Source organism: Phaenicophaeus curvirostris, chromosome 9 (assembly GCF_032191515.1).
Source record: "Phaenicophaeus curvirostris isolate KB17595 chromosome 9, BPBGC_Pcur_1.0, whole genome shotgun sequence".
In the NCBI taxonomy this organism is placed as follows: domain Eukaryota; kingdom Metazoa; phylum Chordata; class Aves; order Cuculiformes; family Cuculidae; genus Phaenicophaeus; species Phaenicophaeus curvirostris.
Genome location: NC_091400.1, coordinates 35,649,142 through 35,671,450, shown reverse-complemented (window position 1 = coordinate 35,671,450; position 22,309 = coordinate 35,649,142). Strand labels below are relative to the sequence as shown.

Sequence of the window (22,309 nt, the reverse complement as noted above, 5' to 3'; positions counted from 1 at the left end):
CGGCAGCATATATTTAGCCAAAATAGGAGCATGAGTTAACCAGGTGCAGTGATCAAATACCTTTATTTCTTTGCAGTATCCAATAAATGGCTCCACGAGCGGGGACAGGAATTTCGAAGGCCGTGCACTTTATCAGAGTTGGAGTGATGCAGACTCTCGTCCTTTGTCTCTTCTGTATTCAGTTTGAGTATAATGCACACATCTCCTACAGTTTACAATTGACTAACACTCCACTACAGGTTCAGTCTTCAGCTACACCGGTGTATCATCTGTGGACAAAACCAAATGTACTTTTAGTCCCCTTAAAAAAAAAATCCCCTTAAGGTTTTGTGAACCAGATACGGTCTGAGTGCTACAGAAAAAAAAAAGGGACAAAATACAGACCAGGGCCACAACTAACAGTGGTATTGTGTGTGGTCTCCCCTTCACCGTTACCCCCTTATCTACATGGAAAGCCAGTGGTGGCTGGCTTAGAGTCCTCACAAGTCAGTCTGCTAAGGGCAGGATGATTAAATGGAAGGGCTCGTTTCTAAGGAAGGCTGAATTAAAACCATTCGTTTTCCGTTGTTTCCAGACATTTGACTCTTTGCTGTTCTAGAGTGCCTGACCACTCCTGGTAAGAACTGTGGGCTTGGTTTCTGTTTCTCTGGGGACAGGTTATTATCATATTTTAGCCTGGTTTTCCAGTTCCATAAAAGCCCCAGATTTTAAACTGTCTTCCTTCTCAGTGTCTATGGGCAATTTGTCTCAGCCTTGAACGTGTGAGCCGGCAGTTACGTATGTGTAGATGAGGTGGCTTTGGATGTGTGGTGTCAGACATGTGCTTGCCTCAGAGCAGCCTGACAACACCTACAGCCCATCTCCCCTCTATTTTATTCTTTAATGTTTGTCCACATAAAGAAATGCTGCTTTTATTCTGTCTTAGTTGTCAGCTCTTACATCTGTTCCTTGGGCAGTGGGGATGGCAATGTTACTGTCTTCATTAATCAAAATAATTGTGCCTTAGGATACTGGAATTTCAAATTGGTTACAAGACTTCAGATGATGAGGTAATACACAGTCCTTGCAGGATGCTCTCCACCTGTATCCTCCTGGCCTGTTTATACTCCTATATCATTTAATGATGCTGTTTATTTTGCAAGTGTGTTTTGAGCTGCAGTGTGCAGGCTGCAGCAGTGACATGCCTTTAGGCAGGGGTGGCTGTTCACACAGGATGCCGGAGAAGGTGTCTACTGTGAGGGTTTGGTGCTGCTCACCTTGCAGAGTTACTGTGAGTGACAGAGTGCTGGGAGGGGGCCTCCTCCCAAGGCTCTGGTGCAGCTTTCTTGTAGCCAGGGCTGGAGCCATTCTGATTTGTGCCACCCATACAGAAAAAGTCCCCAGAGCCAGCACTGCCTGTGCTGGATGAACTTGCTCACAGTGACTCAGGGACCTTAGGTCATGATGGGTCATACTTAGACTGAGATGAAGTTAAAGTCTCTGAGATGAGCCTGTGGCTGCTGTAGCTGCTGAGCTTCTGTTGTGCTTGTCAGATTCCTGCAGGAGGAGCAGCCCTGTCCCAGCTAAGTGCAGGAGATGCTGCAGCGGGGTGTGCTTCCCTGCACTGCTTCTCTTGCACATCAGGATTTTTAGCAAAATGTCCTACGTATTCCAGCAGCATAAGGACAAGAATCCAAATGAGCTGCACCAGACTCTACCTAACAAGTCTGATTTTTCTGGATGATGATGATGATTTTACTGATGTAGGGGTCAAGCCTTAGGTCTTCACCAAGGTAAAAAATCCCAGTTTAGTTAATTGGATATTCTGCCTCAATGAAGTCTTGAAATTTGAGCCAAAACATAAAGCCAATTGTTAATGTGTTAGAAATACCTCTAGAATACTGAGAATGCAGTTTAAAGTACTGTAGTTTGAGGAACTGCATACTTTCAGAAGACACTTTAAAAGTCTTTGCTGGAAAGTGCATTGTTAAATTTTTCCTGAGCCTGTTAGCAGTGGGACCTGTGGAACTGTTTATCCTTAGCCCTGCATTTCGCCTGTGCTTCTGGCAGATGTGGAACAAAGTCCATCCAGCACTTAAGAAATAAAATGAAAAATCAGAAATAGTTCCACTTTGTTTGCAGTGCTCATTTATTGAGAGTAGCTGGTACGCTAGAGCAGTACCTAATGTAAGTGGATTCACCAAATAAATGATTAATGAAGCTATAAGCTCTTAATCACTAAAATGTAATCATTAAAAACCCCAAACCTGTACCATTTCTGCTTACCTGAGCTTTCTGCCTTTCATCTAGTGTCACTTATCTCCATTCCTATTGATAGGTTTTCTCTTTTCCATCTTTTTTACTTAAGCTCTAAAGAAAGGTGACTCCGGCTGTAGGTAAGTCCTGCCACTTCCCTGCAAGGAAAAGAACACAGTGAGCAAGGAGGTGTTACGAGTCTTACCTTTGGGGCATTAATTTCTTTTGGTGGCTCCAAGGCCTCTCTAAATGCTTTTAGGAAAGCCAAGACATGGTTAACAAGCACAAAAAGAAGTCAAGGCATTGCCACCATGGACAGGTTGAGAAAAGAGCACCTGGCTTTGCTGTAACAGAGAAGCTCTTTGTTTCTAAAGCAGGCAGAGGAATGATGGCACTAAAATAATTAGATACTAAAATAATTAAAACCTAAAAATTGTGGAATTAATGTAAAGTAACAGAGAAATCCTGATTAAAAAGTGTCAGTGGCTGCTGTGGGTACTGCCATGGGGGAGGAAAAGACTGTGGTCTCCAAGTGTTGAATGAAGAAGGGCTGAAACAATGAGGAATCAGTTTGGTTCTATTAAGGACTGGGGTTGGTGTTTTCCCCCTCCTCTGCTCAGCTCCCCCCCCCAGCTGAATTGCTGCCTTGGGAGGGGCTGTGGAACAGCTGGCAGTGCTGCTGAGCCCTCACCTCCCAGCCAGCGCTGCCCCTGTTAGAAGAGCTGTTTGAGAACCGTCTTCAAGAGGTGTTGCTTGGGGAGGAAAAATGTTCTGGTGCATGACTTCTTAAAGCACTGAACTCGCTGACCTGCAGTTCTTCAGGGAAGAACAACAGTTTGTCTTTTGACAGTGGAAAATTTCACTTAGTTTAAAAAAAAAAACCCCACAAACCAAACCCCATTATCAGAAGAGAAAGGATAAACTTAGTTTCTCAAATTGCAGATAATCTGTATCTCCTCTTTCCCTGCTCCAGCAGCGTCTCCTGAACCGTGCGGGGCTGTGCTGCTGCCTCCCTTACTCCTGCAGGTCTCCCAGGGCTTCTGGAGTGAGAGCACGGCTCCTGTGTGGGAATCTAGTTTTGTATTGAAGCTGACTGAAAACTGTTTGGCTCTCAGTGACTGACAACTGAAAAACTGCCTTACTGTTACAGCTTTTGTAATGAAGTTTTTAACGTTAAGAACATGGGCTTAAAATAAAAGCCACTGCTGTTAGCAGTGAGAAATTCTCCATAGCATCCTCTCCTTGTATGTAGCTGTTGTAAAGCTGGTCACACAGCTTTTCATCACTGTGTGTGTTTGGGGAAGTGAGCTTGTTTGTGTCATTCTAAGGGTGCAGGTGCAGGAGATGCTTGTACCAGCAACTGCAATTAAACACCTCGAGCCCAAACACGACTGGGCTGCAAAAGGAGAGAGTGGATCCTGCTGGGCTGAAAGTTTTGGTGTGTGTGAAAATGAACAAAATGGGACTTTGCCTTCCCTAAAGTGCTGACTGGTGGCAGTAGCTGCTGGGGGATTTAATAGTGACGTGGGACCCACACCAGCTCCTGACTTGGAACTTGAAACACAGCGCAGGGTTGGCTGCTAAGAGACCAGGAAGGACAAATACTTCTGTTTCCTGATGTCAATAACCAGTTGCTCTGAGTAGTTCTAGGGAGGAGAAGATCGATCCGCCTCCCCTGTGACATGGACCCAACAGCGTGATGGGTCTTCCACCCCCAAGCCTGCTGCAGGTCGTACGGTTGTTCCTGTGCTTCCCTCTGAAAACAGCAAAGCTCCTGTTTAATCTGTGGTCATTGGGAGCCTGCCAAAAGGCAGAGCAGGGGCTTGTTAAGAAACCTTGATCCTTTCCTCTGTGGATCAGAGCCTCGCATTGCTGATGGAGCGCTCGGCTTTGCAGTTGGAGCTGCCCTGCCTCCCCCACGCAGACACAGCTCACGTGCTCAGTGATGGGGAGCCCATGGGGATCAGAAATAAGGCTAAAGTGTCCCAGATTGTTAAGTTTTGGAAACGTGAATTGATTCCATCCCCAGCTACTCCATGTCTGCTGCTAAACTGCTGCTTGTTCCTCTCAGCAAGGTGGGCGAGCAGAGCCTGAGCAGCGGGCTGGCTCTGTCCTTACAGAGCTTACCCCAACTCTCCAAGCTTTTTGGGGTGTTTGTGAGCTTTGCCCCCTCCCATGGAGGAAGGGAAGGGTTGTGATTCAGCCCTGTCCTACCCTAGACCAGCGCTGACGTGTGGTGGCTCCTCACCATCCTGCCTGGGTGTCGGGCTCCTCTCGGAGAGACTCAGCCCCAGGGAGTCAGACATGAATGCACAGAACCAGGAGCTGCTTATCCTGAGGTCAAGGCAGGGTTCAGCTCTTCAGAAAGAGAAAACTGGCATTAGTGGGGGTATTTGCAACCGCAGCACGTTGAAGTGTCAGAGGCCGCAGCTCCACCTCAGGGAGCCCTCGCTGGGAGCCCAAGCAGCGATTCCCTGGGATCAGGGGGGTGGGAGGGTGCGCGCGAGGTTGTTAGTTCTACCCAGGGCTGCCACGTTTTGGGACAACGGTCAGACTGCTTTTTATTCACCAACTTTTGCTTTTGGACAATTGACAGACTAGCAGGAAAGTTTCTGACTCCTCCTTTCCCTGGCTCTTCCCTTTGCCAGCCCTGTCCAGCTTCCCTACCTCATTGCTATGGATTCTGTGAGCAGCCTGAGCTCCAGGCTCTGCCCAGCACCGGCAGCACTCGCTGTGTCTGGGCGCTCTGCAGTATCTCTGTGTTCAGCAGCCTCCAGGGATCAAGGGACGGTGAAGAAAAAGAGAGCACAGCACCAAGTGCAGCCACCCACACTCTCCCAAGGGGCCCTGAGCGTGAACGCAGACAGCAGTGGGCACCAGAACAGATGCAACAAGAAGGTATTGGCTGGCTCTGGCTCCACAGGAAAGGGGCTAACGAGCTTGTGCGTTCCCTTTCTCTGACTTACTGTCTGAGAAACTAAGACTTGGCTGTGGTTCCTCTCCCTTATCCCACACCTGGAGCACATCAAGCACGGCCACATGCAGAAAGACACAGGCAGACAGGTGTCATGAGGCTCTGCTGCTGCAGGAGGTTCAATGCAGGGCAGCTGAGTCTCCTGCAAAGCTGAAAGATGTCACAACTCGCAGTTAGGTTTGCTGCGTATTAGAAAGACCCACTGCTCAGCTGCCCCTCGCCCTCTGGAGTTCCCACTCAACAGCCCAGAGAGCAGCTGACCTGCCAGAGAAGATTTCCGAGAGCAGCCGGAGGCTTCTCATGCTGTTTCCCTTCCCTGTTCACTAATAAGTGGCTTGCATTGTCTTTCACCGTTCACATTCATTTGGTTGTTTTCTTTTAATGAGTAACTTCTTGAGCCCTCCAGAGCTGCACAGACCCCTGTGTCTGGGTGGGCCAGTCTCATCCCAGAACCAGGACCTGCAGCTTCCCACAAACCTGTGACTTGACTTGGGTTTCAGTGCCAGCGATTCCTCTCTCTGAGTCACTTGTTTAACTTGGCAATATCAGCATTACGCAAAAGCCACCTAACATCAGCCTTCCGGAGTCCCCTCAGAGGGACTCACAGATGTCATTGATCTCACAGCCGGAGCAGACGCGCCAAGGGACGGCCCCGTGTCCAGTGCTTCCGAAACCAAACCACTCCCCGCTTGCTGGAGCGTGTCTGGAGAACAACGGAGCTGGTGAAGGATCTGGAGTGCAAATGTTATGAGGAGCAGCTGAGGGAGCTGGGGTTGTTTAGCCTGGAGAAGAGGCTGAGGGGAGACCTTATCATTGTCTACAACTATCTGAAAGGAGGTTGTAGTGGGGTGGTTCCTGGTCTCTTCTTCCAGGTAGCAAGTGACAGGACAAAAGGAAATGGCCTCAAGTTGCACTGGGGCAGTTTAGATTGGATATTAGGAAAAATGTCTTCCCTGGAACGGTTGTGAAGCACCAAAAGACACTGCCCAGGGAAGTGACGGAGTCACCACTCCTGAAGGTATTTAAAAGATGTGTGGAGGTGGCACCTAGAGACATGGTTTAGTGGTGGACTTGGCATTGGTGGGCTTACAGTTGAATTCAATGATCTTAAAGGTCTTTTCCAGTCAATTCTTATAAGGCCTGGCAAAACCTCCATCCACAGCGGAGCAGGACCCAGCATTCTCTGCCACCCATCTCTGTCCTGGGTGTGCTGCTGCCGGGCATCCTGCTCTGGGCACGCAGGTGTGGAAAAGCCCCTTCACAGGACCAGTGTGCCAGCCCCGCGAGCACCCACCCCTGCAGCAGTCAGGCTGGGTGGGTGTCTTGTCTCACCCCGTTACAGGCCCAGGAGGCCTAGGAAAAGGTGAGGGGCGCTCCTCAGTCTGCTACTGAGCTATTGCTCCCACTGCCTGAGCAGCAGAAATGTTGGATAAAGAGATACTCCCCAGGGAGCTGAGCCGCGGTGCTGCAGGGCTGAGCCAGCTCCAGCAAGATTGTGCAAATTCCAACTCTATTTGTTTTGTTTTTTTTTTTCTGTGACATGAACTTGGTCCAAATATCCGTGCTGCACTTTGCACTTCGATGGTGGTGACCTCATGTGGGCTCCCTCGGCAGTGATTAAAGTCCAGGGGAGAGAGGACTCGCCGCCTACTCACAGCAGGTTGCTCCCACTCCTCCCTGCCTGCACATCTGCTGGACAAGGGCTCCAGGGCCTCCTCTGGACTGCAGCATGCGGCTGCTTCTTGAGGCCGCGGTTCTGTGCCTGGCACTGGGCTTCGGGCAATGCACCGAGGAAACACCGGAGAACACCGGCCACCACGCGCCACAAGCAGAGTCATCGTATGCAGACTGGGGCATCGAGGCCATCCGGGACGGCTTTGAAACGGTCAATGGCTACTTTGACTCCTTCTTGGAACTGTTAGGGGGGAAGAATGGTGTTTGCCAATACAGATGTCGATATGGTAAGTGAACCTCGCTCCTGCTGCTCCTCTCTCCCTGCCCGTCCCCTCTTGTGCAGAAACTCGCGGCACTGTCCTTCCCCGAGCCCAGCTCCTGTCCGTGACCCGAGCCCAGCTGCGCTCGGCCAAGAAACTCACTGCAGGGAGTCACAGCTTCTCTGCCAGGGCCAGCACAGCGACACCAAACCCTCATCTTTCCCTCTCACCAAGAACAGACCGATCTTCCAGCCACTGCGCTGTGTGCAAGGGGCCAAGAGGAGAGGACACACATTTTCCAGGAAGGGATTATAAGTAACTGGGCTGCCCCACTGCCTGGTGACTGCAGAGAAGGATCAGGGGGAGCAGAGAGGCCCTGGAGGGAGGACAAGCAGCCCGTGCAGACCTGACTCAGAAGGGGTTGGTAGCGTTGCCGGTGGCCCTAATCTCAGCAACCTTCGGAGTGTCACTGTTCAGCAGTTCTGAGTTGGCCAATACCTGGTCTGGAGGAGGGGAGATAACAGGGAGGTAAATGAGACCTGATGTCACCACAGAGGAACCTTTACTACTCCAGGCAGAATGAGGCACCTCGTGCTTGCCTTGGACTTTAGAGTGATGAACCAAAAAGGAAGAGTTTGGTTTGTCCTCAAGGCAGGAAAAGGCAGGGACATTGCAGGGAGCGCGGGCAGGAGGAGGGCAGGCAGGGCGGGGGACGAGGTGCGCAGACGTGCAGATCCCTGCAGTGCAGGTTTGTGGGTGCTGGGCAGAAGCACAGGCAGAACCGGTCATCAACAGCAACCCCACCGAAACAATTTGCTTGCGAACAGCAAGGTTTCCTACAGACTGAGTCCATTCCCCAAGCCCCTGCAACTGTCCCCACAGCAGGAACTGTTCTGTGCCACCTCCGCCTTCCCATCCACAGCTCCCCAGCAGCCCTGTCCCTCTGGCTTCATCCCACAGCCCTAGTGACCCCCAGCCAAGACATTTGTGAGCGCAACCCCTCTCGTTCCTGGAGCATCGGTTTTCACAGACATAGAATCCATGCTTTGGAGGAATCCCCCTGACTCAGCTTCAGTCCATAGACATTCCCTTTCTCCCAGCAAAGTGGGCTGCACGCTGCATCCCTGTGAGCTGCACGAGGTTGTCTGTGATGCTCCCTGACAGATGCAGCCTTCCCAAGCCAGCGGCAAGCGTGCCGGGAGAAAAACAGATCCTGTCAGGGAGCCAAAGTGGGACCACAAGAAGAGCTTAAAATCAGCCTTGCAGTCATTGGGGTTTGTTTGTTTGGTTTTTTAAATAATGTGTATATATCTGCCCTCCTACTCTTGCCAGTGCTGCTCCCCAGACCCCACGCAAACAGCAAACAGGGAGCAGTAACCCAGACACCTCAGCCCTGCAGGGAGCCAGGCATCTCAGCCCTCCGCCCCAGCCCCACAGCCCTGGAGGGAGCCAAGAATCCAAGCCCATCACCTCTCCACTCAGGAGGACCATGGCTGCTCCATGGGGCCCATCATCACAGTGTCTGGAGGAGGAGACCCCCACGCACCCCACAGTATCACCACAGCACACGGGATGAGGCCGTTTGCCCATCAGGCAGCTCCATGCTCTGTGTGACAGCTTCCCTTTAGGTCCACAACATGCTCTAAATCCTTCTTACACAGTGACTGCAGAATGCCTGAGGCAAGGTTTGGGAAGGCTGATGTTCAGAGGTTGTTTAAGGGGGTCTCAGGGCTCACCAAGTCCTGGAGAAGTCATTGCTCTTGGTTACATCCCAAGGCTGTCGTGGTCCCTGTCCCTGCTGCCCTCGGCCCTGTGCTCTGGGCAGGAGGAAGAGCATCTCCACAAAGCGGTGCCTGTCTGCTCCCTGAAAGCATTCTGCATTTCCTAGAAAGGAAAATAAACAAGCACATCTTTAACCCTGTTCTTGTCCTCTGCTGGATAACTCATTAATCACTAGCTGAAGGAGGAAACTATCGAAATGCTGCCCACACGCCTCCAAGAGTCTTTCTGGATCCTTCCAGGGCCATTTGTCCATTGCAAACTACAAGTGGAGGGGATGCAGGGACAATTCTAAACCAGGGAGACCCAGTCTGTGCCCGGAAGAATGAACACAAACCACCTTCACCATTTTGCTGCTGAATCAGGGCCTGACTGCTTTTTTTCCCAAGTTTAGAAAGCATCAATTTATGCTTTCTACACTCCTCCATTTCAGCCAAGGGACTGATAATAGCTTATTTTGCCATCATAAAGGTCAGGCCTCTGCGATTGCCACATCCATCTTCAGCTGCGCACGAAGCACTTGGCTGCGCTGGCTCTAAGCCTCTCCTGATTTTTCAGCAGTGAGTGAGGTCTGAAAACAACTTGATGGATTATTCTCTTAAATCAGGACCCGAGGCATTTGCCAGCAAATATCTCCTCTTTACAAAATCTCTTTGGGCACCTCGGGGTTGGGGGAAACAGCCTCATCTGGGCGTAAATCCCTTCCTTCAGCTGTCTGGCCGGGTGCGACTTCAATGCTTTGCCCAGCATCGGTCCTGAGGAGCTTAAGAGGAGGAAGCCCATCCAGGCAGTGAGAACAGAGCCTTCAAAGTACAACTTTCTAGCAAGGTGCTAAAAGGCTGTGGTCTAAGTATGGGACACATGCACTCAAAGCCCACTTGCCTCATGCAAAATAGCAAGGAGCTCCAAGACCATTTATTCACCCAGCAACACATTCACTTCCCGCTGCCAGCGCACCAGTACTGCAGTGTCTGAGAGGCTCCTGCAGTGCCAGCTGGATGTATTCCAGTTTCTTGGCACAGCTACAACAGCCTGGAGATATTAAAATGCATCAGGGAAATTCACTTCCCATTAGAAACTCAGCCTCAGTTCTCCTCTAAGGCCATGACAACAAGGCAGTGCCCTGAAATGCATCTTCTTCCCAAGAACAGGCTCCTCAGCACTGGTTCTCGGCAGCTGCTGGACAGGTGCTGCCATGCTCGCAGCAGCTCTCTGGTACCTCTCCCCAGCCCTGCAGCAACCAGACGGGCACCACAGGCCCCTGGGGAACAGCCAGGGGAACAGCCAGGGCAAGACACCAGCTCCTTCCATGCCTGTTGGGATGGGCAAGCAATACATGAGAACCAGAGCTCTGAGCAGATCCTCATGGAAAGTCGGGAACGCCTATTGTTTCCGCTTTGATATTGTTTTCCTGTTAGCTAGAAAAAGAGATGTGGGAGAGAGGTTAACTGTGGTGTCTTGGACTTTATCTTGCTGAGAAAGAGTTCACAAAGGGTGCTTTACAAATGATTAAGCTTTGTTTTTCAGAGAGGAGAGGGGCAGCCTTCCTACAAGGGCTCATCTTGAAGGCAGTTCAATGTTTTGCTGATCACTGCAATTCTCATACAAGATTTTTTTCCTCAGGACAGCTTTCTAAGACATTATAACAGCTGTAACTTCAGCTTAATGTGAGGTTTTCTCTGGAAACTCAGTTATCTCCCTACCCCCAGTCTCACTCTACTCTGACTTTCCACCTTACCCCATTAATTGACAATGTGCTGCAGGAACAGAACTTACTGTCAATGTTACGAGCAAGTCATTAAAATTTGATCCCATCCCGCAAAATCCACCTTGGATTTTGAACTTTCCTCTGCCTCCTACCTCAGTTCAGGAACATTTGAATTCCAAGTCCCAGTTCTCATCCCCTTCCAAAGGAGCAACAAGTGTAAATTGCACCGAGAGCAGGGTGCAGCCCCCCTGCTTGGCTTTATCTCGGTGCATACTGCAGGTTTGGAGAAAATTGGGTATTGGTATCTCACAGCTGGACAGGATTCCCATTAGTTGTTTATTTGTTGCAAATCTGTTGTTTAAACAAAACCACTCCGGTTTTAATTTAGAAGTTGCTGGGAACGTGCCTATGAAAGATTTATTGAGGCACCTGGCTGTGAGGTCTTCTCAGAAACGCAGCAGGTTTGTGGCCATATTAGCCCCTGGTACTTGTCAGAAAAAAAGGGTCTTGAATGATTATCAGAATCGACAAGGAGAAAACAGTGGAAATGGATTTTAAAAGAACCCAGACCTGCCTGAAGGATTAAATTAGATCTATCTTATGTCTATATAAATTCTCCAGCAGTGCTCAAGGAAGCATAAATTGAACCCTAGAGACAACGGACTTAGAGGGGCTCAGCTCACTTGTTGCTGGAGCACTCACACAGCATACAAAGTTTTTCCAGAGCAGGGTACGAATGTCTTGGTTTAACACCTCACTCTCCATTTGACATCCCTCTGTCACAAGCCCGTCTGGGGCAGAAACCAAACAAGCACTGATGACACATCAAGGGGCAGCACAGAGAAACCCGACTATGTGAGGGGCAGTCTCCATGACTTCTCCAGGGCAGGATCCTCCTCTGTCTTTAACCAAGCTCCTTGCACAAGGGGGTCAAGGCACAGAAGTAGCCTGGCAGCTCATCCTCCCCAGATGGAAGGTGTTAGGCTGAGTGCAGGTGGGAGTTGAGGAAGGAATGAGAGAAAGAGGACTGCACTAATCTTTCCACAGGGACAGCTTCCATCCCAGCCATGGGTGCCCACCCTTCAAACCCAGAGCATTCCGTCAGCCACATATGGAGCCCCAGGATGGGCTGGCAGGCAGAGAGGAGGGTTTCCACACATTCAAAGCAAACCTGATTAGATGAAATTGCTGCTGAAGCTACTGTTAGTTGATTGTCTGCTCGGACTCTTCCTACATTGGGGAAACGATTGTTCACAGAGGAACTTCTTCCCCCTCTATGCATGCTAAGAAGCATAGGAAGGGAGGGCAGTGAAAAAGGGACAGAAACTATTTGTGAAACATGGCAGTGCATCACCATGCAGAGAAAACAGACCAAGATGACCAAGCAAAATCAGACATGCAATGTTGCTGAGATCCATAGCTCATCACTCTCTGAGAGTGAACTGAGGATGGAAAGGAATTCCCTTGCTGACCTAGCAGTTTAGCTAGTAGCTTACTGGAGGTGTTAAAAACACAACAGGGTGGCCGCAGCTGTGTAAAGCTCTCAGAAAGCATATGGAAAAGCTTCTAGGAGATCTGGGAGGTCTGAGGCACTAGCTCTACCATGGAAGGCTGCTCAGCTGTGAAACCTCAGGGTGCAAAGAGGGACTTGTTCATATTTAAGAGCTGGAGGGAGTCCCAGACCTAGGGACTAGACTCAGACCAGTTTAAACACTTGAGAATTGCCGGGGACCAAGTTCACACACCACACAGCACTCCGGTGGCCATGCCAGAGGAGGTATGAACTAAGTCAGGTTCTAGAGCATCGCCAGACCCGAGAGTGGGGCTGGTGTCTCAGCCAGCCCCAGTACCCCTGAAGAGGAAGGAACAAAGCATTTGGGGTTGCAGACCAGAGATGGGCTGCCTGACACTCCTTCCCTTGTGGTGCTCCTTTTGGGAAGATCAGCATTCCTAACATTTTTCCTTTCTTTCTCAGGGAAGGCTCCAATGCCGCGACCTCACTACAAACCCCAAGAACCCAACGGCTGTAGCTCCTATTTTCTGGGGCTCAAGGTACCCGAAAGTGTATGTACTGCCATGTGCACCACTCCCACAGGGTGCTCTGATAAGAATACTCTGATAAGAGTAACCAGAGAGTAATAATATGGGTGAGAGAAAAGTCTTAACTGTCAGCCAGGCAGCATTAAGATCTCAGCTCCTGGCAGGGAATCACACAGACAGGAGCTGCATTTAAACAGGTCTGGCTGTCGCTCTGGCTGTCGCTCTGGTTGTCTCAGCAGGTACCGAAAGAATGAATTTCCTGAGCAGGTTTGCACCAGAAGAAGAAAGAGGGGTGCCTGGCTGAGCAGAGCACTAGTGTAGAGAAAAACATTTTTATCAAGGCCCTAATGAATCCCATGCCCTTGCAATAGGACAGAGAACACATTCACCACCGGGCAGCTCAGAGCCACGGCATAATGGGAAAACAGCAGTACTTGAAGGCATTTTTGCTGTCTGCCCCTTCATCCCCTCCCCCCTGCCAAGCACTGAAACAAACCTGCGGGCTTTAATACTGCACCCACTCATTATTTAAAAGGTAATTAATGAAATCATATTGGAATCACCAGGAAAAGCATTCCCAGAGGCTTCAAGAGCAGGAATTACTATTTAGCTCATGCATTACTGCTGCACATGGAGGCTGCAGCAATTAGGCAGATTTCTGCTCTGGAAAACCCTCCCTTTACAGCCCATTTTTTATGTTAGATGATAGTTCTTTAAACTACATTTCATTCCAAACCTTGTGGGCATTTCTGCGGCATCTCCTCCCTGTGCAAGCAGTCATGAGTGCTGAGAGCAATGAAGAAAGAAATTCATCTCCTAAATATTACATGAGGAGGGCCAAAAAGAGGAAGAATTTATGGAAGCTAATGAGGCCAGCCCCACAGGAGCCCCGAAACCTCCCAGGTTATTAGCTAGGATTGCTGTTTACCTCCAAGCAAGCAGAACTCCCCTGTCCAAGCTTTTATCTGACCTTGACCTTGCAAGCAGATCTGTAAGAAATAAGGCATTAATGACATTTACAGCAGATTTATTGGAAGCAGGACTTGTCAGGTGGACGAAAACGAAGAAAGAGAAAAGGGGCCTTTGCCACTGCTGGCAAAGCTCTACAGTGAGTTCTGACAAACAAGAACTAGCAAATAGTCATGGAGTGGCTCTTCTCCACCTCTCTACCAGAACTCGATCCCCCATGCCAGACAGAGAGAAGGGAATGTGGCCTGTCCTGGATGAAGCCTGCACTGCTGTTGCCACTTTCTCTAATCAGTGAGAGAGAAGCACGCTCTCCTTTCTGCTGCCCCAGCAGCTGGGGATAGCTTCTGGAAAAGAAGCCAGCTAGGCTCTGCAAACCTCACCCAGGTCCAGCTCTCTGAGCCTGAGGCCAGAAGGCAGCAAATTGACACTTCTTTCCTCTCTTTCCACAGCTGGATTTGGGCATCCCTGCCATGACCAAGTGCTGTAACCAGCTGGACATTTGTTATGACACCTGTGGGGCCAACAAATACCGCTGCGATGCCAAGTTCCGCTGGTGCCTTCACTCAATCTGCTCTGACCTCAAGCGCAGCCTTGGGTTTGTCTCCAAGGTGGAAGGTAGGCTGCCTGGCTTGTGGCCCCTGCAGAGGAAAGAAGCAGTGGCAGGGAGTGCAGAAAGTAGGCAGGGAGTGGAGGATGCACGCAGGGAGACCTTTCCTTGCCAAAAGAAACACAAACCTGCAGTAAGGAGTAGCACTTCTGTCCTGAGCTTGTCACAGATGGGTCATTTATTTATTTACCTTTGGAAAACATTACAAAACACATGTGGAAAGAAGGAAAATAAAACAACCCAACTATAGAAGCAATTCCTTCAACCTTTGGATGCCCTCCCTGAGAGTTCAAACACCTTCATGGAAGATCAAAAAGCCTTCCAGAGCCCTTAAGCCACACACTGAAAACTGCACCTGGCCAAGGACCAATAAATTGGGAGAGCCAAGGACAGGGCTCTCCAGGATCTGGTTCGCAGATAAGAGATGGCAAAGGCACCAGGGACACACCACAGCGTGGGTGGTGGCTGAGCTACTGCGGGGGTGGATCCAGGTGGCTCAGAAGTCCCTGTCCTAACAAAATGTTGATGTTTCAGCAGCTCCAGATTCACCTTGGTTTTGCCTAATTTTAAAAGACTCAGTCTGCCAGTTTGAGAAGAGTTTTTTGGCAAAGGCCACGTATGTGCCTGTCCAACCTTCTCTAGAAACCTGTGCGGCAGTAATGGAGACAGGCAGAGGCAATACCCCCAGTGGCAGGACACTGAAACAGTTCAAGATATTTACAGGAGCTCTGGTCTGAAAACCTGGTAGAGCCCTTGAGAACAGCCCATTCCCAAAGCCGAACAGAACCGGTGGTGCTGCTGGGTTTGTTCCAGCTGACTGCAGTGAGCAGTCTCCGGTTCACCTCAGCTGCTGATGCCCTGTTGTGAGTTGCAGTTAAATACACGTCTGTTTTCCAAAGGTGCAGCCTGTTTAGGACTCATGGGCAAGTCTGCACGACTCCAGCACTACTGCAGCTCCCTCAATACGCTTGGATGGATCCCACCTCGCCCCATAGACTTGTAGGTGTCCAATTAGCCAAGCGAGTCTCTAACCGCCTCCTCATGGATCATGGGAGCTTTGTTCTGCTCCTCTAGCTCCTGAGGATGTACACAGAGTGAACAACTTTCCTTACTATTAAAGACTGAGGCAAAGAAGGCATTTAGTACTTCAGCCTTGTCCTCATCCTTCGTCACAGTTGTCCCCTTTACATCCAATAAAGACTGGATATTGTCCCTGGTCCTCCTTTTACTATTGATGTATTTATAGAAAGGTTTTTTATTATCTTTCACCAAATTGGCTAGTCTGATCTCTAGCTGGGCTCTAGCCCTCCTGATTTTTCCTCTGCACCATCTCACTTCCTCCCTGTAGTCCACCCAAGATGCCTGTCCCTTCATCCAAAGTTCATAGACATTCCTGTTCTTTTTGATGTCTCCCCAGATCTCCCTGGGACCCTTTCCACTGAGTCACCTAGAGTCTGGAGAAAGCAGGCAGGGGAAAAGCAGCTGCACTCCCTTCATTTGAGCACAACTATCCCAGCAGCAGCAACCAAAGCCTCCTGACTCACCGTGGCCTCTCCAAGTGAGCAGACTCCGAAAAGGAGAGCGAGGCAGTCAGAGAAGCTGAGATGGGAGGAGGCAGTTTCAAAGGCAGGGCTTTCCCAAATCTATTACACATACAGTAATTAGCATCAGTGCTCGTAAGCAACCCCTAAACGACCTGGTATTAGTCTATTTATTTATTGACAAGCGGTTTTGGCCTTGTTTTACAGGAAGAGAAGGGGCTACCACTCAGGCAGATCCCATCAACGACTCCACTGTTGCAACTGCAGTATCATTTTTCATGCTGGTTGGCATTTTGTAACTCCCCCAGAGCAGATATAGGTTGGTTATTAGTGGCTATAGGCGACTGCAGAGAGAGGGAACTGGAAAAGACAGTGCTGTGGAGGTCTTCTAGGGTATCTGCTTGGCAAACAGTGCTGTTTACAGTGTTCCAAATGATCCATCAGCCAGAAAAGCCCAAGAGAGGCAAGTAAGGAGGTTGGCCCTAGAGAAGAAAAGTTAGTGCCAGATTGGTGCCACCCAGGGAGAAAGGAGCCTCCAGTTCATAGAAGGACCGTACCCAGAGAGAAAAAGACAGCCCACACTTCCAGCCGTGAATACCACCCAGTTAAGTGTGTGGGTCAGGCTAGAGCACTTCTATCCACACCTGACGTCCCCGAGTACCTGCTACTTACCTGCCTGACCTTCTCCTTCTCCGCAGCCTGTGAATCCATCGCAGACACAGTGTTCAACACCGTCTGGACCCTGGGCTGCCGGCCCTTCATGAACAGCCAAAGGAGCGCCTGCATTTGCAATGAGGAAGAACGAGATGAATTGTGAAGAGCAGCCGCTGCCCTGGCTCCAGGAGCCTGCTGCAACCATCCCCTCTCAGCTACAACACTTCAGCACGGTGATTTCTATCAGCCCTCTGGCCTAGAACAGGATGGGGGGAACCTATGTCAAGCAACACACATCAACTACAGCTTTTGGGCAGAGGGCTGTGAAAGGGGAGGCCACCTGCGAGCACTGGGCAGTGACGCCTGCCGTCTGCCAGACACCGCTCAGCAGCCCCTTCCAAGTCCATCAGCCTGAATGATCTGACGCCAATTTTCTCTACAGACTGATCAGGAGAGGTGAGCAGGATGCAGTGCCAGTTATAAACAAGGCCTTCACTTGTTTGTTTGCCTAAGACATATGTGTATTAGTTCCCTCTACCCCTTAACTCCCTAATTTGCAGTGCAGTGCATTAGGCTTCTGCAGCCCCTGAAAATCCCAGTCCATGGACCCACTATTTGCGTTTTTCCACCACTGGTGACAGACTGAAGAGAGGTAATTTGCTTTCAGTACGTGGCTCACACCCATCCTTGACATATTCCGTCCTGTCATTATGCACCCTGACAACCCTGTTTATTTAAATACTTGGTGGATCGAAACCTGATTTAACATTCAGGGATTGGTAAGCACGTGAAAAGACTTCAAGTGTTTGCGATACAGGCACAACTCGTGTCTGGGCAGAAGGGGACCAAACCCCATGGTGTCTGAGATGTGAAATCACAGCCCTCTCCCACAGTCTCAGTAGAGGAAGGTGCTTTTCTTTTGCGGTGTCATCCAGATCTGTTTAATTATCTTCCTCCTGTATAATTTAACAACGCTGTTCCCTTAGGATTCCTTCTTATGCAAAATGGCTGGGTATCCACCTCCATCTTTTGCACAAGGGAAAGAAGAGGCTCATAGTTGCCCTGGAGGAGATATTCAAAGTCCTGGAGGTTTATCTGTCAGGTGGCAGGGCTTACGTGCTGCCTCCATGAGGCAGAGACACTGCCAGCTGGGGAGATCAGCCACCCTAGATGGCATCCTTCCTACAACATAGTTAATACTTCCATCTGCTATTGGGAGCCTTTACTGCATGCAAAATTGTGATATAAGTGGTTTATGGAATTTCACTTACATGTAGTATTTGCAGACAGCTTTCATCTGTGTTTCTCGTTGAAAAGAAGCGGCTATGGGCTGTGTGTGCCCTGCCACATCAATACCTCAGCATCACCTGCAAACATATTCACAGTTATGTTCTTCCATCTGCCAGAGAAAAGTTAAAGCTACAGCAGGGTGACTTGACAAGAATGGAAGTTTGTGTTTGTGTTTAAATGCATGCATGAAACTATAAATTATTTAACCCCATATTCCTGTTCTTGCCAGTCATCTTTGCTTTATGGTGAACAGCAACGAGACATTCATTGCCTCAAACAGACTGAAAGGAGGCCACACTGGTACTAATACCAGCAAAATTAAGTGACAGCAGGAGGGGTACTGGGCTGTTTTCCATTACGGAGAACCTTAACTTACACTGCTTTGATGCCACAACATTCATTCCTGGCTCTGCTAATACCACTGGAGCACGAATACTGCATTGCCAAGGTTCATTGCAGCGTGTATCTATCAGAGAGCATGAGGCTGGACAAGCGATCTCATCCGCTGGCTAAGAAACATGTGGTTTTGGCTAGGGATGGGAAGGAAGCATTCCTTGTTCCAGACATTTCCTAAACTTTCTGTTTTGTTAGTGAAATTATACCTGTTGCTGGTTTTAAATGTGAGCGTACTCTTACGATTAAAAGATAAAACTGAAAAAAAAGAAAATCTATCTTGTCTGTGCTCAATAGCCAACTGGCTGGCAAATGTCTTAAAGCATTTTATATTTCAGGTGGTATCAGGTTAAAGCCAGGCCACGCAACTGGGGACAGGTGATGATATACACTGCAGAAACCAAAGGGTTCTGAACAAAATCTCTCTATCCACACACTGACGTTTTGGAGACACCGCCAATATAAATCATTTCTTCAACCTTTCATCTCAAAAAACTGCAGACTGCTGCAGGTGAGGGCAGCTACTGAATATCCACTACAAAGCTCAGCTGTGGCATTCTGAAAATCCCCATGAGCAGCTCTACAAGGAAATTCTTGAATCTTCAAGTGGTGGCAGTTTCTCAAGAAATCACCAGATAATCCTGTGTAGGAGAAAAGCAACGTATGAACTAGAGTAAAAACTCTGCATCCCAACCAAAAGCTGCTTCCCCTCTGTGCTGCTCCTGCCGCTGCTGATCATGGGACTTGGCACGTCACTGCACACACCCCGGGTCATCTTCGTTTTCATCCTGCTCTGAGCAGGAAGCAGACGCTGCGCTCACCCAATGGCTTCCTGGGTACTAGCAGGATTATTTGCAGCTCTTGCTGATGTTCAACGCATTTGGTCAGCGTGTCCTCTTCCTTTTAACAGTTCACCAGACAGCAGGGACTAGGACATCAGGTAGTAGGCGTTTACTCCTGGACATCCAACATTCAAACATTCAATTTACATCCTAATAGAGAATGAAGTGGCACCAGCCAGAACACCAAGCAGCCCCGACGTTGAACCAGCTGGCAGTGCCGGTTGGACCCTCGGGAGCACTGGGTGGGCACGGTGCCTCTTCACGCACGCAGCGCCTGCTCATGCAGCACATTCAGCTTCCACTCTGTGGCATGGCAGATTAAATTAAACAAACAAACCCCTTGGCTCTCAGATGAGTTTGGCCTTTTGAATTCATGTCCAGGCTGTAATGCTGACAAAGACAGATGGAAACAAGAAGTCAAAACCGGGAGCACTAAAATACTTCGAAAAATGGTTTTGTTTGTTCCTAGGAGCCGTCCCATCCACATCAGAGGAGGAATGGACACACAGCAGCGGCAGACAGCAGACTTACTATCCTGCTGGCAGGGCAAAACCAACACCTTCCCAGAATATTACATTCATGCAGCCACGCAGCCCAGCAAGGAGTCTTCCTTCTCACTCTCACAGATTATTTAACTAAAATCCTGCCCAGAAGAAAGGCTGCTTCATAGGACTTTGTCAGGAAGACCCAAATAACGTGTACAACAACTGAAAGAAGCCAGGAAATGAGCCTCTCCCTCCAGCAATGCCCCCATGTACCTTTCACACCAACAAAACATACCAGTTGCCTCTCTGGAAGGCACCAGCTAATTAATTTCATTTCACAGTTCTTTTTTATCAAAACAAGTATATTTAGCAGGGGCTGCCTGAACAAAGAAGTAACAGCAAGAAATTGCCCAAGTGGTCCTAATGCAGCCATGAATCAGCAGAAGCAGGAGACACACAGCAATGCAAGGAGGAGGCTTTTTCATTTCTTATTCTTTCATGTACAGTTAGATAAAATGAGAAGTATCTTTCCACTTATACCTCCTTATCATCATAGAAATATTTTCATTTATTCTCTCACACATGCACAGATATCCCCAAATTGGAAAAGCAGCCATGAAACCATTTAGAAAAATCATTAAAATCCCAGTCTGTCAAACACCTGTTACTCATTTGAATCTCGCTCATCAGGAGAAATAAATCTGTGAAATGGAATATTGCTGAGATGATTTTGTGGCTCCCTTCCAAATGGACTCCTCATCCATTTGAGTACAGCAACAAATTTCGGCCTTGGCAGCAATTTGGCTGCTTCCAACTGAAGTAGAAATTGGGCAATGCAGGCTTGGAGGGGGTTCCAGCACACCTCCAGACCCCAGGACAGAGCTTCACACTGTGGAGCTTCTTGCAGAAAACTTCACAAACCCACTGCGATGCCACCACCAGGGGCAGGGATGGATCCTTCCTCTACATCCTCCAGCCTTGCCTCTCGTCCGCTGTCCTTCACCACTCACTGTGCCTCCCTCCCATCACCTCGCACTTCCAGTCTGTCACCAAACAGCGCTCCTGCTCCTGAATGAAGCCCAAAGGAGCCGGAGCTGATCATCCATTATATTTTCTTTGGAAGAAGTTTGACGGCTCAAGGGGATTCCTGACAAGCTCAATACAGAAAGCAGCCACCATCACCAGCGCTTGTGTCTCCAGCCAGCGCTCACCCACCAGGGACTAATAACGCAGACAGCCACTCAAACTCAGCTGCCACCTCTCCTGTCACCAAGCTCGCTGGGCACAACCCTGTACCACGAACTGCCCACAGGACAGGTTGCTACAAACACCTGATGTGTGCTCTTCTAACCCCTTTGTCAGATCCACAGTCTCTCTAGACCAGGATAATGCATTTCAGCTTTCAAAAAAAGCCTTGGTAGCAGCACAGTTTTCGGAGGTATTTATAGAAGTTTAATAGTCTTTCTCTTACAATCAAGGTGCTACAGCACTTACCAAGGGCACATTTCTGGAGGGGGGAAAAAAGGGAAGAAAAATAACCATACACTAAATACAAGAGGAAATACTGTTAAGCTGCATGCAATTATCAAAAGACACTAAAAAAAAAATCAAGTTGTATTAAATACATTTTACTGGTTAACAATAACATTTAAATGTGCCTGTGATACACTTCAGCTTTAGCTGCCTTTAATGACAGCTGTTTTATAGCTCTAAGGTACTTACACATTACAAGATACATATTTTTCTGCTCTTTTTTCTTAACAGTCATCCAACATCTCAGCACATCCAAAAGCTTCAGCATCATTCACAGAACCGCACAGCAAGCATGTTCACACTATTTGTATTTTCTGATGAAAGAAAGGCTTGAATTTGTTTAGTCTAGGACGAACAGTCCTGTATAGCCCACAGGCAGATGTAGGGAAAGACAATGTTGGATGAAGCTTCAGGCTTGCAGATCAGTGGGGCTTTGGGAAGAAACACAGGTATAAAAGAATGTTCCACAGTCCAGGTCACACTCCGAGGGCTGCCTCGTGTGCCCAACATCCTGCACAAATAATCACCACACGGTTAGGGAAACAAGCCCTGAGGCTCAAGTGGGGCTTTTCCAAACACCTCTTGTTCCTCAAGCACCCATGAAAGAAGACATTAGTAGGGAAGGTTGCTCTCAGGCAGAGATGCTGTTCCAGCAGGTGGGTGTTAGTCATCAAACTCAATTCTGATGGGGCCGCCTGTCAGGATGTGATTTGCCACGTGCCCAGATTCCTCCTCCTCCTTCTCCATTGCAGCCGACCTGCGCAGCCGTCTCCGACAGCCCTGGGCACAGCGAGAGCTCTCGTCCAGGGCCCCGCACACGAGTATGCGGCAGTGCAAGAACACCTCCTGCAAGGTGGGGAGACAGCAGGCCAAGTCAAGGCACAGCCCAGGGAATCGGACCGGCAGTGCTGCCAGCTCTCAGAGAGCACGAGCAACACCATTCTCACGATACAGCCATTTCTATCCCCACCACGGTGGTTCAAATGCACTGTGGCCACCCACAGCCAAACTAGCCACTCCATCTCTTTCCTCGTGTGCCCAGGAGAGGGCATGTTTTCCAGAGAGCCTGGCTGAGATGTCAAAGCACAGCACCAGCCTATTAGCCAAGACAGAACGGGAAGGCATGAAATGATCTTCCAGAGGAAGGGATGAAAATGCCAGGATAAGCTTGGAAGAGCTCATATGGACCTGTAGGAGCGGCATGGTTGGAAGAAGGCCAAGAACACACGAAGGAGATGGGTTGATAAAAACGTTCAAGTGAATTTGTCATGAGCGGAGAAAACATAAAACTAGAAGACCGGGAGGCAAAGGAGGAAAACACAGAT

The 22,309-nt window shown here is 49.1% G+C and overlaps 3 protein-coding genes across 9 annotated transcripts in view; 2 read left to right on the top strand and 1 right to left on the bottom strand.

The window, feature by feature from the left end:
* P4HA1 (prolyl 4-hydroxylase subunit alpha 1) overlaps window positions 1-1,109 on the top strand; it is a 35,666-nt gene extending 34,557 nt beyond the window's left edge. For all 4 annotated transcript variants that reach the window (XM_069863913.1, XM_069863912.1, XM_069863911.1 and 1 more), the window contains exon 15: window positions 77-1,109. In XM_069863913.1, the coding sequence (XP_069720014.1) occupies window positions 77-147 (71 nt within the window). In that variant the 3' untranslated portion in view covers window positions 148-1,109. The remainder of the gene's footprint in view (window positions 1-76) is intronic.
* Window positions 1,110-6,656: 5,547 nt separating this feature from the next.
* PLA2G12B (phospholipase A2 group XIIB) lies at window positions 6,657-18,595 on the top strand. 2 transcript variants are annotated; one of them, XM_069863941.1, is made up of 4 exons: window positions 6,657-7,170; window positions 12,606-12,682; window positions 14,089-14,254; window positions 16,486-18,591. In XM_069863941.1, the coding sequence occupies exons 1-4, from the start codon at window positions 6,939-6,941 to the stop codon at window positions 16,602-16,604; spliced, it is 594 nt and encodes a 197-aa protein (XP_069720042.1). In that variant the 5' UTR covers window positions 6,657-6,938; the 3' UTR covers window positions 16,605-18,591. The 2 variants fall into 2 exon arrangements, with proteins under 2 accessions (XP_069720042.1, XP_069720040.1); XM_069863939.1 differs by having other exon boundaries at window positions 6,664-7,170; window positions 12,606-12,694; window positions 16,486-18,595.
* Window positions 18,596-20,889: 2,294 nt separating this feature from the next.
* OIT3 (oncoprotein induced transcript 3) overlaps window positions 20,890-22,309 on the bottom strand; it is a 28,832-nt gene continuing 27,412 nt past the window's right edge. For all 3 annotated transcript variants that reach the window (XM_069863909.1, XM_069863907.1, XM_069863908.1), the window contains exon 9: window positions 20,890-21,830. In XM_069863909.1, coding sequence (XP_069720010.1) covers window positions 21,648-21,830 — 183 coding nt within the window. In that variant the 3' untranslated portion in view covers window positions 20,890-21,647. The remainder of the gene's footprint in view (window positions 21,831-22,309) is intronic.